This window comes from Manacus vitellinus, unplaced genomic scaffold (assembly GCF_001715985.3).
Source record: "Manacus vitellinus isolate BGI_N305 unplaced genomic scaffold, ASM171598v3 scaffold_11_pilon, whole genome shotgun sequence".
Lineage (NCBI taxonomy): Eukaryota > Metazoa > Chordata > Aves > Passeriformes > Pipridae > Manacus > Manacus vitellinus.
The window spans coordinates 19,093,094-19,110,935 of record NW_021938895.1 but is presented as its reverse complement, the minus strand read 5'-3'; the positions used below and the strand labels follow the sequence as shown (position 1 = coordinate 19,110,935).

The 17,842-nt window shown below is 35.4% G+C and overlaps 1 protein-coding gene across 1 annotated transcript in view; it reads left to right on the top strand.

The window, feature by feature from the left end:
• Positions 1 to 17,842, top strand: part of CSMD1 (CUB and Sushi multiple domains 1) — a gene marked incomplete at its 5' end in the record, with an annotated part of 865,314 nt that overhangs the window by 323,000 nt on the left and 524,472 nt on the right. Inside the window, 2 exons of the mRNA XM_018088901.3 lie at positions 2,482 to 2,676; positions 16,208 to 16,415. Coding sequence (XP_017944390.2) covers positions 2,482 to 2,676; positions 16,208 to 16,415 — 403 coding nt within the window. The remainder of the gene's footprint in view (positions 1 to 2,481; positions 2,677 to 16,207; positions 16,416 to 17,842) is intronic.

Genomic DNA, 17,842 nt, shown 5'->3' with positions numbered 1-17,842 from the left:
AATGTAGCTGAATGCTTGATCTTGACAAGGGGTGAAATCCTGTGAACTATGATATGTATTATTGAACATGGGTGTCATTCTCAGATCACTTATCTTTTACTGGGTTTTAGGAGGTTGTGGTAAAATGTGTGCCAGTTTCAGGATGCCAATTACCATATTTTCTTGAGTTCTTGACAGATGTAGTGGTAAGAAGATGCAGGGAAACATCATATTGTAGGAGACCTTCTTTACACAGATAGAAGACTGAATTTCTGCAATAGAATTTCAACAGCTAGGCAATGACAGTTGTCATGTATATGGCAGATGTAGATTTGCTGTAACGTGCATTCCTCAAGAATGCAGTTTATCAGAAGTCATAATAGCTTTGAATAATGTATTTTTTTCTGATAGCACATCCCCTCATAAAAATAAATGCTGACTTTTGGATTGTATAAATTTTTGCTGCATGCACCAGATCTTTTGATGAAACTACTTCATTTTACAGTGTTTTGTAAAACCTTTTTTGTTTGAAAATAACATAAGGAGTGTTACACATATTTTCCTGTATCAAAGCAGATAAGAAGTTTTTATTTCTTTTACTTGTATTGCATCATTGCCTGTGTTAAACTTTCATGACTAAGGCAGCAAAAAGGAGAAAGTTTGGCAAGGGAGAGGTAGTATTTTTCAAAGTGATAAAAAACATAGAATAGTATATATACACTGTAACTTGTTTTCAACATTTTGGAATATTAATCAGTATCTTTAATTTATTCCAATTCTTCTGTTTTCTTAAAATGACTTTCTTTATTTTATATTTATTCTTTCTCATGTATGTAAATTAAACACCGACTCTCTTTCTGATGTGAATGAGTACATAAAAATAAATACCCTATTCTATTACCCCTGCTGAAACAGTACAAAATAAACCAGGTGTCATCTTGTTTGCTTCTGCCTTTGATAGCTACTCCCACAACAAACTTAAGTAGTTCCTGTAATGCACAGGAGTCTTAGATCTTTGATCTGCAACATTAGTAGAACATGTCTAATTCATCATTCATTAGAGTGTTATGTGGCTTTTTTTTCTTGCTAATATTTATAGAATATTTTGATATTTTTCTCATAAAATGATGTTGTAAGTGAAAGCATTCTCTGGTTTAATTTTTTTATCTTTATGTTTTTTGACCTTTTCAAAATTTTGTTATATAATTTGGGTTGTAAGTTAAGTTCAATTACTATCATTTAAATGCCAGTGTGACTGTTTGAGTAACGCATTAAGGGTGTGCATTCAATAATTGAACTTACATGGTATAATAGGGCTTAATTAGTATTGATATATTGATATAATTCTTTACAATCCTCTGAGGATAGGCAAGTATTGAGTAATTAATTCTCTCAACATGTATGTTAGTGAGGTTGGTATGGTTATGTTTATTCTGCACATGGATAACATAAGGAAAGAGAGGAGTATGGGGTGAAAGAATTGTTCATGAAACATACAGCTTCTGACACAATACCTGAATTACATGTGAGCTTTTCAGACCACCATTTCTCTGATGAGCATGTTTATCTTCTGTGCTCTGTTCCTGATGGATTTCTCCTCTAAAGGAAATTAAAGAATTTTAGTTTGTGCTACTTCCATGAAAGGAATGGCATGCCATTAATAAATTTCAAAGAAGTTCAAGAACAAAATCAATTCCATTTTCCTCCTCCCCTACATACTTCTGGATTTTGTAGGTGCAGGAGTATCATCTTTAAAGTGATAACTTGTTCAGACAATCTCTTTCGAATAACTAATATTTACAAATGGTAGTAAGTTTCTGCAGTAAAAAAGGAAAATATTTCCATTCGATTCTTCCCAATGCCACTGCTTAGGTCCCTTCATATTTCTTGTTTCTTTTAACAAATATTGACTTAATTTATTTTCTAGAACCTGGACTAATTTGAAACTAAAGAGAAAAACTAACTTTTTTATGTATTTGAGACTTTAACTTACTGTCAGAGACCAGATAGTTAGCATTCTTCTAAAATGCTATTTCACCACTTAAATGAAAACTGTATATAAAGGGCTTTCTACTGCCCGCATCCATAATTATATTGTATTAATATTTTTGCAATATTTACAAAATAAAATTAAATAAAAAGTTATTTTACTTCATTCTAAGAAAAACAGCAAGATTTGTAGGACATTTTTCTTGATAATAGATCTGTAAGAAACTTCATTGAAAGGCTGTTAAACCAAGAACTGAGTTAGAAATTAGCTTTGAAAATGATGATGTCTGTTATAAACTGAAATATTTTGTGCAAGTAGATTTCATAATCTAGTTTTCCTTATATGTATAAGGAATACTGTTTTAAACAAAGAAACAAACAAACAAATGAACAAGCAAACAAAAGCCAACACCAAAACCACAGCCAAATAGTTAATTATAATTGTTGGACAAGTATTCATTACTTAATTATACAAATTTTAACTGTAACATATTTCATTCTTTTTTTTGACAGTATTACCTAGTCATACATGTGGCAACCCAGGAGAAATACCTAAAGGAGTACTTCATGGAACAAGATTCAACATTGGTGATAAAATCCGATATAGCTGTATCTCTGGTTACATTCTGGAAGGCCATGCCATGCTGACATGTATTGTGAGTCCTGGAAATGGTGCATCATGGGATTTTCCAGTTCCTTTTTGCAGAGGTAAAAATGAAGGCATGAAATATCTTTTAAATATTAAGACAATATTTAAACAGGAGATTAAATTAATTTATTTTGAGGTGGTTCGATTTTATTTTCTTTTTTTACTTTCAAAATGTAAGCGTACTAACGTACTGCCTAAAAATTTACTACATTTTAAAGTGTAATAACTAAAACAGTAACTCTCCAGATGTCATCTGCTTATCTTTTCTTTTCCTTTTCATTTACGTGGGACTTACCTACATCAATTTGCCAGGCAGAACCTGACAAATAGTTTTTAAAGTTCCTGCTTTGGAAACTTGCTGCCAGGAGAAGGCTTCAATGATGTAAACTTTGAAGGGTGGTCCAGTCTCTTTGAGTCCCACTCCTGTTCAAACCATGGATAACTTCAAAATTGTATCAGATTGCTCAGGGTTTTACCCAGTTGAAAATTTAATATCTCCATGGATGGAGATTCTAAAGCCTCTCTGGAAACATGTTATGGTGCCTAGCTGCCCTCATTCACATGTCCAATTTATATCAGAATTTTACAGATTATGTCTATTTCGTCTTCTGTTGTGAGTCTATGAAAAAATTCTGGTTCCAGTTTTCCTAAACTAAAGAGTGCAGTAAGATTTTACTTACCCTCCACTTGTCCAGACTGAAAAATCCATTTCCTTCATCCTCTATTCTCATACATCACATTCTTCAGCATCCTGATGATTTCAGTGGCCCTTCTCTGTCCAAGTTCTAGTCTGTCAATGTCAGTGTTTCTTTAATACTGGAGGACATACAGTGGACAAAGCATTTCAGATGGGGCCTGCTTAGTTTCAGGCGGATGAGCTCCAACTCTGCCTTTAGCTGCTGGCTATGTTCTTGCTCATGCAACCCAATACAAGGTAAGCTTTCAATACTACAGAAGTGAACCACAGACTCAGCTTCTGTTCCACCAGGACTTCACGTCCTTTTTGTTAGAGCTGCCACCTAGCAAATAATTTTTGCGTGGGATGATCCTGTTCCAGGTATAGGACTTTACATTTCTGTTTTGGAATTTCATGAGAATTCTGTCATTCTTCCTACTTGTCAAATCCTGTCATGAAAGTCTGACCGAATGGCAGATGCCATCTGCAAACTTGTCAGGGTGTATTCAATCCCATACTCTAGACTGGTGAAGATATTATATAAATTCAACCCCATTTTGAATCCTCAGGAAGTGCTTCAAATCACTGACCATAAGCTTGACTTAAAACAATTGGCCCCTGCTGTGTCAGCCTGATAGTCCAGACATTTTTCACTCACATATTAGTCTATCCCTTCAGTCTATATGCCTTCAATTTGTCTATGAGGACATAGTGGAGAACTGTGTTGTGAAAACTTGATTGACATCAAGCTAAATCCTTTCATAAAAGAAAGCAGTGAGACAGTCAAAAATGATTTATATTGGCGAAAGCTGGCTGTTTCTGTTCACCTTTTAGTCCTTTGTGTGTTTGTTTTTGATAAACATTTTCAGCACAATTTTCTGGAGATCTGAAGTGAACTTGACAGATAGGCAGTTGCTAGAATCCTTGCTTTTTTGAAAATAAGAAATGAAAAATTATTTTTTTTCCGGTTATGGAGAATCACCCTTGGATTTTCACAGCCTTCCAAAGATGATATAGTGCAGCTTCACACTGTGGCACACCAAGAACCCCTAGGTACATGTAGTTCAGTATCATGAACTTGCACATATCTTGTTTAATTCTATAATTCCTTGTATTATGTAATTCTATAATTCCTGTGGTTACCACTTTTCTTCACAAAACTTCTCCATTATATTGAGAATTGGGAGGCGTGATGACATCCTACTGAAGAGAGATGCAAACGGGAAATTGAGTGCCTTAATCTTTTCTGTGTCTTCATCCCAGGGTCACTTACCTCACTGAAGCAACAGACCACCATGTCCTTTATTTTACTTTTGTTGTTGATCCCCCTATAGAATGGCTTCTAGAATGACTACTCTTCCCATTCCTCACCAGTTTAATGCATTTGAGCTTTGTCCTTCCTCCTTCAATCTCTACGTTCCTGAGCAACATGGTTTAATGGTGAACATGGTGGTGGTGCTGGGTTGGCAGTTGGACTTGATCTTAAAGTAACTCTATTCCTTAATGATTCTGTGATTCTATATCCCTTTCAAGTAGCTTGTCCCTATTTTCACATTTCATCCACTGCTTTGGGGTTCTTTATTTTTTTTCACATTTCAGTTTAAACACCTCAGTCAGGAATTTTCTGTTCAGTCCCAGCAGCCTCCTGCTATGCCTACATATATGTACATAAATAGATGCATCATTCTTGAGCTATGAGAAAGCTGCCCTTGAAGTCAAACAAGCTCTGCTGGGCCCTCTAGCCCTTCAAGACATCAGCTCATGAGATCGTGTTTCCTACTTCACAAAGAGGTTGAAATCTTCTTGGCTGAAGCCCAAGGAGTTGATTCTATAACTTGCCTTGCTTGCTTCCCTCAATATTTTCTGCTAATGGTTATGGTGACCAAAGCTTCTGTTGAATATCACTTATTTGTATGGTTCTGTGCTCCCTATGCCTAGTTGACCTGTCCAGTACCTGCATTAATAAAATTCTTTGCAGTGACCTCAGAACTCCAGTGCTTTACTTACTCTCTGCTATGCTGTCATCCACAGAGATGTGGGAATGGTTAAAGTCTCTGATGATAACCAGACCCTGTGTCTGTGAAACTTCTAGTACTTTAAAGGTTTTGACCACTGCTTGATCAAATGGTCTGTAGCAGATATTCATCATAATGACCTCTCTCTTGACTCTTCATTCCTATTCTAGCCCACAGGAGCTCAAGAGCTTGTTGCCTGTAGCACTGCAGAGAGAGCTCTGTTGATTCAAGATCCTAGTTTGTGTAGCATGCAGCCTGTCCTTTTCTTCCTGCGTTTCCTAAGAGTCGGTCTGTCCGTTGCAGCCCTCCGGTTGGGTGAACTGTCCCACTACATCTCTGATCTTGATAACACCACAGTTCTGTGACTGTATATGCATTTCCAGTTTGTCCAGTGTGCTTCCCATGAAGCACATTTTTGCATGCAGGCGCTTCAACTGGGCTTCCAGTCATGCTGCTTTCTGAGAGGGTGGGCAAGAAACATTCATTGCCCTGTCCCATGTGTTCTTCCCTCGGCCTGTTAACCCACTTGCCTTTATAGTTTTGGCCTTTGTCCCTGACCAATGTACTTTAGAGCTTGCTTCACCAGGTCAACAAAACTGTTGCTCCCCTCCTGTCCTCATTCCTTGAAGAGGACTCTGTGGTCAAAGAGGTCAAAGCCTTGTTGCCCAGCACCAGCTCCTTAGTCAACTGTTCTTCTGCAGGAATCTGATACTCCTACCCAAACTTTTACTCTTGTATTAAGGAGAACCCCTCTGGTCTCCTGTGCTCTTCACCCTAATCTTATGCCCTTTGGACATGCTTCACTGCTCACACTCTCTCTTGGCAGTATTATTCATACCCATGTGGATGAGTAACAAAGGGAAGTTATGGCATCCTGTAATAATTTGTAAAGGTTACTTGTGACTGAAGGGTCTCATAAGGTAACTCCTCACAGTAAAGAAATATTTTATAAATTTCTGTGCTCCAAAACAAATATAAGGATTAGTATTTAAAACCAGCAGAATATTAAGTAGTTTTTGTTGTTTGTATTTGATTTAAATCAGCAGTTAACAGAGATTTCTTTTACTGGTGCTTCAAAACAGAAAGAAAACAAAAATTTTCTAGCTATTCAGTGTCTGATCTTAGATCTTAGGGTTTTTTTTTTGTCCTTCTAATAAGGTATAGTAAACAGGTTTCAAAAAAATATACATGTCACAAGTTCATGATATCATCAGTGTCTACTGAATATTTGTTGCATTTCTGCAGATACTGTCATTTTTGGCAATGTTTACTACATACAAATATCTTTAACAGGACTGAAATTTTGTTCATAATTTGTAACTCTATGAATTAAACCTAATAATAAAAAATCAAGTGGTGTCCTAAACCTTCTGTAGAACTTACATGAAATCCAAATAATTCTGTATACATTTTCAAGAAATGAGGAACATAACAGAAAAGTTATTTAACAGTTAATGATTTATGTGAGCTCAGCCATTCCTTCAGTGGGTTTTTAGAGTTCATGTGGAATGTGGATTTGATGAGAGATTTTAGACATTCTTTATTTTATTTCATTTTTTCAGTTTGGAACATATGCCATGAGTTAGCCCTTTCCATTCCCTATGTCTTCAAGCAAGAAATGTTCCCCTATTGTTTCTCTAAGAACCTTGATCTTTTCCATGAAAGCATCTTTTGTTACAGTTTTGTTTCCAGATGGTATTCTTCTTTCTTGTCATCATAAACTAATTTCATGGCAAACATGCATGATAGCATAACAGAGTTAGATAAAGCTACGAGTTTTGGATACTGAAAAATCCTAACAGGCTTGTTCTCTGTGGTATGTTCCCCTAGCTTTGCTGATGCTGAAAAATTACTATTTTCCGCCGTTGTGTTGCTTAATAATTTCAGAAGCATTAAGAAGCTGATGTCTATTTTTGTACTAATTTGTACATTGTCTAACTGTACAACTGCTGTTTTTGCTTGAAGAATTCCTAGTGAATTACTAAACCTCAAGGGACATGTAAACAGCATGACAACATTGGCTCTTGTATCTGCCATTTTGTGTCTTTGGCTGCTGCTCAGTTTCAGAGGTTTGCTTTTTAAAGTATAGCTATAGTGAGAGTGGCGGAGCTGAACTGTGCCATAGAATTATCTATGGCCTAGAATGAACTCTGAACAGAAATCACATGAGCAGTCAGTGCCATTTTTAGAAAGTTTGAAAATTTGACTGTCAAGACATTTGCTTTTTTTTGTTTGTTTGTTTTCTTTCAATAAAAAAACCCAGATCCCCCAAAATAGAAGACAGCCCCAGAGAAAAGTTCAAAGGTAAATCCTGAAAGACAAGGTAATTATTAAAACTTAGTCCTGTTTTTCCATATGGTAAATAAGAGCAACCATGGACTTTTCTGTAATAAAAATATAATCAGAAAGTACCATGAGTTTCTGCAAAAAAATTGTATACATGGCTTATAAAAATATTCAGAGAGAATAAATGGCCCACCTAAATCCTGTTCTTACTTTTTTTTCCTGATAATTAAAAGGTCTTTGTTGTCTCATTCTCAGCTACCATGATAGTGTCACCCAAAACATTTGCCTTCTTTGTCTTGAGGTTGAAATACTGTGCAGTACGAGTCTGAAACATTTTGAAAGTTAATTTCATTCTCTTCAGTAGTTCCCCTAATAGCTGATTTATGATATGTGACTACTTCTAAATGAACTTTGTATAATTAGGTTCTCAATTCTCAGTAATTTTGAGAATCCCTAGTTGATTACAGTTGCATGAGTCAAGATTTTTATGAAGCTAACATTAGGCATACAAATTGGATTAGTGATATTACAATGGTAAGCTTTTTCTCACAATGAAAATATCTGTGAAGGGAAGAACATGTAATATATTATCATTAAAAAGACATCCAATTATTGGAGGGAAAATAAAGATAAACCAGTAAAAGAGATCATATGTTGGAAAGGTCCAAAAGGAATAAGTAATAATTAATCAGGTTTCAGATTTAAGAAATATTATTGCAGCAATATTTTGGTGAAAAATATGTTTTACATATATACATATATATAAAATAAAAAGATATTCCTAGATAAAGGGAGAAAGGAAGAAGAGTCTATGATTCACTGAAGACTAAAATAAACTGAATACAGAGATTCAGAGCTGATATTTTTGAAACAACTAGCAAAGAGAAAGTTATGGTTTTGGTGTTACCCGTACTTCTAAGGCAGCAAGTAATTCTCTCATGTAATTTCTTCTCACCCTCTGAGATTTAGACAAATATAATGTAAAGTAAAATGCGCAGGTATCCCCAGAAATGCCAAGGCAGTGGAAAGAATTCAAAAGTTTATTCAGAAGGCCAGAACATGAAAAAACTTGCAAATACCTCACAGTGCTGTTGAACGCTGGGCCCAGGAAGAAAAAGGCAAGTTCCCACCCTGTCCAGGGCCTTTAGTATCCTAAAGTATCCTAAAGTATCCTCTGTTTCTCCCCCACCTTCCCAAGGCCTCTGTACATGTCTGATAAGGTTATCTCTCTCTGGCATAGCAGAGAGAGATAACACAGCTCTCTCTGCAACCCCCTCTGCACTGCAGAAGGGCAAAAACCCAACAAACATCTAACCCTCCTGAGAAGGCACTTTGCAGGCTTCCTAAGCAAAAACAAGTTTCTAGTCTTGCCATTACAAATTCTTCTAAAATCATAACTATTCCTATATATGGTTTTATAAGTTTAAGGCAGAAAAAAAAATGTCCAAATCCCACAATTTGTTTATGTTTATAATTTAAAATAAATTATAAAAAAAAAGGAAAGAAAAAGAACATTTCCCAATAATTCTACTTATTAATGTTACATTAAATGGTAAAATTGGAATAATTTTCCAAATCTAATTTTTAGAGTGACATGGCCAATTCCTGTCTGAGCAATTATGTTCCCTTTCAGAATAATCTAAATTATTGTAATGTTTACACTGAGATGAAATTTGGAAAAAACTTCATTGTGGCTAGTCAAGTAAGAAGTCAGAGAAGAATTTCAGGAAAAACGGATAGAATATACAGTATAATTTCTTACACAGTAATGCAGGACAGTCTAGATAACATCCAGAGAAGATATGGACACAGCTACAAGTATTCATTCTTATATCTGTGTGTGTATGTATATGCATACATATATATTTACACATACATATAATTATGTTTAGACATTCTTGTTCTAGCATGTGTCAGTAGGTATGGAGGGACCTGATAAAAAAATGAAAGTATACCAGGTCAGAGGTTGATCTGTGAAATAACGTGCACGGAAGATGGGAACAAGTGAAAGTATGAGACAATGAAATTGGACAATGAAAACATAGCAGAAGTATCCAGAATGATGAAGTAAATTCAAAGAACAAAATCCAAACCTTTGGTCTGACCATTAGGAACGTAGGCACAGTTAATGTCAGAGGAAGATTCATTTGCTAAAAATGGAAAACAAAACCTCAGGGGCAGTCATAAAAAGATGAAGGATTTGATAACTGAATGTAGACTTCTGGGAATAACTGGATTAACTTTTCAAATTATAAAAAAGAAAAAAATGTTAAATTTGCAACAGTCATTAATGTGTTCTCAAAGAATTCAGCCATTTCTGTTTTGCTATAAAATTAGGGCTTTACGATTAATTTGTTGTAGACTGTTGCTTTAAGGGATCATTATCAGTGTTAAAAATATACTCTCAACTGAAGGATAATCATATCACTGGAAAACAGCTTAGGATACTTAATTGAATAAGAAGATAATATTTACAAGATATCCAGAAGACTGATGTTTTTATTTCTGTGGAAGAGGGAGTATGAGGTTACTGCTGACTAAATTTTGAACTTTTTAACCAAAAACCAAGTTTTTGCATAAAAAATATGGCAAAGTGGGAGTTTTGATTTTAAATTTGCTCAAGTACGAACTACCAGTTAATAAATGAACTTTTCTGCCAAGTGAGCAAATAATTAGTCCATCACCATTTTTTGTATTATTTGAAATTTATAATTTTGTTGACTATGAGATCAGATATCCTGTCCAGAGTGGATGGAGGGGAATTAGGTCTTTGTAACATAACAAACTGATATGATAGAATAAATAATTAAAGGTTACTAAATTAAGCACAATATTTACAAATTGGGGGCCCCCTGGTGGTCTAGTGGTTAGGATGCAGCACTCTCACCTCCATGGCCCGGGTTCAATTCCCGGTCAGGGAACTCCTCCGGGCAGATGGAGCTCGTCAGCCCTGTAAGGCCATCCATCTAAGAGAAGGTCACTCTAAACAAACCTACGTCCTGAGGACCTCACTGCCACTGTCCAAGCTCACTCGGCCCCAGCAGTTGAACCTCAGGATTAAAGGGTGGGCTCAGTTCAGCGCACACTGTGTCTCACCTAAAAAATCCACTGCGCAGGCTCGAAGGGTAAAGACCTTTCCCAAATCTTCGCTCGCAAAGACTGGCCATACATACATTTACAAATTAAAAATGACCAGTACAAGACTACCCATCTGAGTCCAATATTGTCAGGGCCCATAACTATAGGATGACCCTACTGGGGTCTATTTAGATCAAGCTCACTGAAATCTCAAAGATAAAATGTTCATCTACAGCTGCAGTGGTTGCCCATAGGTCCCTAAACAAATTGCAACAATTTGTGTGTTTCTATTTTGTACATACTATTAACTTGATGTGAGAAATCTTATTATTTAATATATGTGAAATAGACACTGTTTTCCTAAACCACGATAATTTCTGAAATTTTAACAAAAAAAATGCCATTCTACTTAAAGAGCAATCCCAATTATTTTGAAGTGTCCTTTGAAAACCATGGAGAGAGAAATAAAATTAATCTTAGAGGCATGGTCAAATGAGTATTTAATTTATGTGAAGTTGATCAACAGCAATAGAAGAAATTGAGAAAGGAAGGCAAACTGATTAGAGCATTTATTTGAGATGCAGTACATCTGAATTCAAGTGATGATAGGAAAAAAACAAACAACAACTTCTGTCAAGTTTCTATTTTTTGTAACACAGAAAAGAAGCATAGGTGTTGGCTTTTACTTATTCAAAATAAAGTCTGTAAAAGTCTGAAATAGTAAAGGAGATAAGCAAGTAGAGGTGTATATTTTGGTTAAAGAGCTGGCTGACTGCTGCAACTAAATTAGGTAAATTAGTTATCTGATGAATGTGTAATGCTTATGCTACACCATTGTAACATTTCGTGATGATTTTGGTCGTTATGAATCTGGCATTTGAGCAGATTGACAGTTGGCATTGACATGCTAAAATTTATTTTTAATCCAGTCGTTGATATACTATGGCTTGTTTTTAGTTTTTTTGTCAGTAAGACATTTTAAAACGGTAATTTCAAAGTCCTATTTTAAAAAAGTCATTTAAGTAGCTCCTCATATTAAACATTTCCAAAATACACAAAGCATGTGTTTGTGAAGGTAATAATTCGTGATTATTTCCTACATGTGTTCCCTGTACTGAAGAATTTTATTTAATGAGGTACAATTATCTACTTTTTCATTAATGAACTAGAGCAAAATGCCACTTAATAAGGAATTGAATAAATCATAGAATGTCTCAAGTTGGAAGGGGCCCATAAGGATCCTTTACTCCAACTCCCTGGTCCTTGCAGGACTACCTGAAATTAAACCATATGACTAGGAGCATCATCCAGATGCTCCTTGAATTCCAACAGGCTTGGTGCCTGGTGAGCCTGTTCCAGTGACTGACCATCCTCTCAGTGAAGAACCCTTTTCTAATGTCCAGTCTGAGCTTCCTCTGACACATCATCATTCTGTCCCCTTGTGACATACTGATGGTCATCAGAGAAAGGGGATCAGCATCTCCCTCTCCGCTACCTGCCTTGAGTAAGATGTGGACTGTGATAAGGTCATTCCTCAGCCTTTTCCAGGCTGAACAAGCCAAGTGATCTCAGACTCTCCTCCTGAGTCTCACCCTCAAAACATCCTCTGCACACATTCTAATAGTTTGATGTCCTTATATTGAGACATCCAAAACTGCACACAGTACCTGAGGTGGGGCACCCCACAGCTGTGTAGAGTGGGACAATCTCCTCCATCGACCAGCTGATGATGCTTTGCCTGATGCCTCCCAGGACACGGTTGGCCCTCCTGGCTGCCAGGGTACTGCTGACTCAGATTCAACTTGCCATCCACCACGACCTCCAGATCTCTCTCTGTGGAACTGATCTCCAGCCTCAATAAAGAAAGAACTATTTCAATGATACTTTTAATAAGGCATGATAAATAATTTATACTTATGGTTTATTTAGAACCCTTTAAAGCTGCAAATATCTTTAATTGATAAGACATAAAAGATGACAATATGTCATTTGATGACAATTTATAAAATCTCACTGAAGTTTTTAATTGCATCTATTCTGTTGCTAGTGATAAGGAGGTAAGGAAATGACTACCAATATCATAAAAAAACCCCAACTTTATTACTATGAAGGTTGTGCTTTAAGTCAGAACTATATTTTTGTCAGTTATGTTGCAAGAGTGACATGGTAATATGATCTTTCACATGAGGACCTTTCTTTATAAAGTGGAATAGCAAGTTCCAATCATTCACATTCAGATTTTAAATTAGTTTTGAAAGGTTGGGTAGGTATAAAGTTTGGGGTTTTTTTCTAAAGCAATAAACATTATTTTACTTGCTTAAAGATTTTATTATTTTTTGTATAAAAAAAAGACATATAGAATGCAGAACAGTGTATTCTGGAAAGCATTTGCTTGCTGAGGAGAGGAAAGTCTTGTAAAAATGTTTGAATGTTAAAAAGATATCTAAATCAATTTAAGGGAAGGTTTCTAAAGATACTGGGTTTATTGTTACCGTATCCTTGACTATAGGCTTAGCAAGGCTTGCATCTCACTTGTAGCAAGATCTCATTTATGCAAAACACATTTTACCAAAATTGTCAGATTATTATTTTTGGTGAAATTACTCTTTCTAGTTTGAAGAAAAATGAATAGTTTTTCATTGACTGCCATGGTTCCTCATTGGTACTTTTGATTTTTTGTGTACATAAACTTGATGGATATGTTTATCTGTTTTATCCAAGCTACACATCTATACAGTATGCATATTTTTTGTCAAGTGGTGCCAGCCATATGTTTTTGCATGTGTACTTTATATGAAATGCATATTCTCTAAATTCTGAGCACTTAATTCCTGACTACTGAGAGATCCAAATGTTTGTAGCTTTATACTTGAAGTAGTCATTTATGCTGATACAAACAGCATTTTGTGCAGTTGCTTAGAACTTGAAAATAACCATAAATGTTTGGAATTAATTACTTGCACATTTTAAATTACAATTTGTAAATCACACAGAGTTTGAATTCATGAAGCCTCAGGCACTATCTGCTATCAAATTACTCCAAGCACAGCAATGCATTGATTCCCAAGCACTGTTCTCACTCTCTCAAAAGGATAACATAGGGAAGGCCATGGCCAAAAATGACTGTCAGTCCAAGGAGACCAACTAGCTCTGGGGCCACCTGGTGAACACAGCCTAAGTCCAGACAGTTTGTTACCTACCCTCTGAGCAGTGTGGCCACATCCTTCCTACCTGTGCTCACTCTTAGGCAATGTATTATAGTTTAGTATTCAACAGTCTGGTTTCCTTGGCCTATGTGCCATTTATGATGAAGGAAATTCCCAAAACATAGGCTCCTGGAACATGGAAAATATGTCAGAGAAAAAAAAAAGCAAACCTCACAAACAGATGCTTTTGCTGGGGTCCTCCCTTGCATATCCACATCTGTCAGAGAAAAAACACTAACTCTTTCATTCAAGTTGGTTTCTGCTGTCTGATGTTTCCTTTTCATTTCTGGGCTAACTTGGTTTCTAGCAAACCTCTTCAAAATGGTGTTATAAATAGATTAAAGAGCTATGCATCCCTCTGGGCATATATCTGTAGTAGTCTGAGTTCCTTTGGCTCTCATTGGTAATGCACAGTGTATAAATTTAGAATTTTGCACGTGATTGCCAGAAATAATAAACCACATGTCAGCTGTAAAATTCAGAGCCTTAGAGCTCAAAGCTTATTCAAGGGCTCTGCAGCAGGAACAGTGAGTAGTATTGTAATTACCACTAGCATGTTACTTAATGTCAGTATAAACACAGTGGGAGATGGTGTAATTGAAAATGCTGTCATAACAAAATTTAACAGGAGCAGATAGTACCAAAGAGTTATGGCTGACTTAGAATTTTGCATGTCTTGCTGGTTATCCTGGATGGGAAAAGTCTGCTTGCTGGCTTTCAAGAATACAAGTTGAGCTGTTATGATTTAGTAAATGAAACTTAAAAGTACTGGCACAGAATGCATGAAGTTAATTTGTTTTTCTTTGCTGGGCTGGATGATGATATAAAATGAAGTAATACAAAGCTATTCAATTGAAAAAACCAAACAAAAAACCACCACAACAAAAGACATGAAAAAAGAGTCATTCTAGATATCAGTGGATAAAAAATGTTGATTCTCCTTTATGATTTATCATAGATTTACAGTAGTTTTCAAATTATTTTAATCCTTGCATATATTATGCACCAGGAAATTTGACTCTGATCCTTGGCTATCCATGGTTCTTTAATGTTCACTTCCTTACCTCTTCCATTCCTCAGAGGCACAATTGTCCTTTCAGTATGCACCATATAAAAAGCCAGATATTGAGAAAGGAATCACAGAAATGGCCTGATTTCACCAAAAAAAAAGAAATGTCTTAGGAGAGTAGATCTTTTTCCTTTGATTCACATGAATCCTTTTTCCTTCAAATCTTCCTTTAAAACTCACTTTCATCGACAGGCTTTCAATTGTGATTAAGGGCAGTTCTACTGCTACCCGTCTGTTGTCTTAATTAACTATTCAGTTTTATCCTAATTAAACTATAAGTTCCTTGTGTTATGCACCTTTCTAAGTTCTTTGTTTTCAAATCACCACATGCACTTACAGGATGCATATAATGATAATAGCAGTAACTAAAGATAAATATGAAATACTTCTGATCATTCACCTATGCAGAAATATTTTTAATTACTATTGCTTTAGCTTTCATAGACAGTTGTCAAACACTAAAAGCCACTTGATGAATTTTTAATTTCTTATGCCAATGAATTGTATGGATGACATATTTTCTTGGGGATTTTTAATTGTATGTTTTAATTCCAAATACTAATAATAATCAGCATATTTTTAAAGCTTATCCTCCTATGCTCTGTATTTTTTTTGAAATTTTGATAATAACCATTAAAAATATATATGGATGGAAGATCCATTTGGCAACAAAACCTTCTGCATATATTTGCCATCTGTAAACATCGTGATTCAGAACAAAAATACGAGAAAGGATAATATAGTTTTATTAATACTTTCTAGTTTAGGAGTTCACTTAAATCTATAAGGATACTTTTCCTGCAGTTTTTTATAGTTATCAGAAATGAGTGAGAGAGGTCTTTAGAAAGAAATGTTTAATATTTTTAAATTTGTATCAGAGAGAAAAAAGTGTATTTCTGTGATTTTTTTGCCCAGTTCTTTCTTAGGCTTGTTCTGTGCACACTTTCACAGAGCCAGATTCTCCAAATCAGCTCATACTAGGTGTCTCTGCTAACCTTCATTTGTGTTTGGCCTGGTGCTAAAGTGACATCAACAAGGAAGAGAAGAAAAAAAAAAACAAAACCAAACTAAAAACCTTTACAGCTTAAAGGCCAGAAAATGTTCCATTCACCTGGATAATATTTTGTTTCTGTGTGTACGTGGGTACTCTATGGGTACTCTATGCAAAGAGAAGAGCTGGGTTTGCTATAGTACAAGCCAGGATAATGTTTCATTTGTTTAAAGCACAGCTTCACTAGTATTTCATATTCTGTTCGTCAGCTGAAGGAGCTTGTGGAGGAACACTACGTGGAACGAGTGGAACAATTTCAAGTCCACACTTCCCTTCTGAGTATGAAAATAATGCTGATTGTACCTGGACCATATTGGCTGAACCAGGAGACACCATTGCTTTGGTCTTTACTGACTTCCAGTTGGAGGAAGGATATGACTTCTTAGAGATCAGTGGAACAGAAGCACCATCAATATGGTAAGTCAGAGATCTTGTAAAGATCTCACTTTATTGTTTTCTTTTTTTTTTTTTTCATTTTTGGTGCCTATTTTAGAAAGATATTAGAGGATATTTAAGATATTTTCTACCTGTTAGTAATTTTCTCATTTTCTTTGGACCCTTTCACCTTTAAGAACTAAAAAAAAAATTTCCTCCACCTTCAAGAGCTATATTTCTAATGGAGCATTTATTGACATTACACATTTAAACTTGGTATTAGAACATTTTCTGATGTTGTGTCTTGAACTGCTTTTTGTACTCTAACAATGAAACTAGTGAACAAAAGGCAGCCTCACAGTAAAACAGGAATATATAGGTGTCTAATAAATGCCATCTTATTCTAAACAGGTTATAGTTCAGTCTTACTGCATATGCTCATGTATGAAATTTTTATCATCTTATATTAGCTGATGTTAAAACTGTTTTCTTAGCAGTATTAGGGCTTAGTAATTATAATACTAAATCTACATTCTCTGTACTGAGTAAAAGATGATAGTTCTGTCATTGGAAATGGATTAAATTGGAGAAGTTTGTATTATGATTTCTCTGCAGGCTACATATGCAGGTTTTTCATTCTTTTCATCTCTGAGAATGTCTTGTGCTTAACATATGCACCATTGCTATAAAATGTAGCCTAGAACAAATGCAGATCTGGTCACAGATGACTGATGGTTATTGTCTTCAGAACGCCTTTCTGGAGATAGAAAGCAATCTCACTATTATTTTGATGTCATAGCAGGCTAGACAGTGCAATATGTTAATAATTGTGAAGTTCTAGGTAGCATCCGATCTGTTGAAAAACTATCAAATAAAAATGTGTAGTTAACTATGCTAGGCAAATATGTAAGGTCTTTGTTTTGAAGATACATGTAGATCTATATCACTGGAATACTCTCTAACATTTCCAAATGACCAAAAGTTGCGTAATGGCAGTGAAGCAGCTTTGTATCAAATTAATTGCTCATGTCTGACTGTCTGAAGCACAGTACGTGAGTATCCCGTTGCCTCTCTCTCATGCACAGACCTGCACAATAATCATCAATGCCAATGTTTCCTTCTTAGGGGTTCTAAGGACCAGAAGCTGAAACCTTGAAGGGGAGGAACTAATGCAATTTTTCTGCAGAACGTTAAAGTCTATCCATTTCATTTTGTGTAAGAGACTCTAGTAGACACCTAATAACATATTTGTGCTTTTTTGCAAGAAATTGGTCTGTTATTGAACAATAAACATGCAAATATAGGTAAACTTTACATTTAAAGTCATGTATACGTATCTGTTCTCCCAAAGATTTCTGGTAATAGATGAGATAGAAGAATATGAGCAGAAAGCAGTGGAAACATTCTGCATTGATCTCATATAATAATATAATCAGTGTTATGTTGGAAATCAGAGATACAATAAGTAT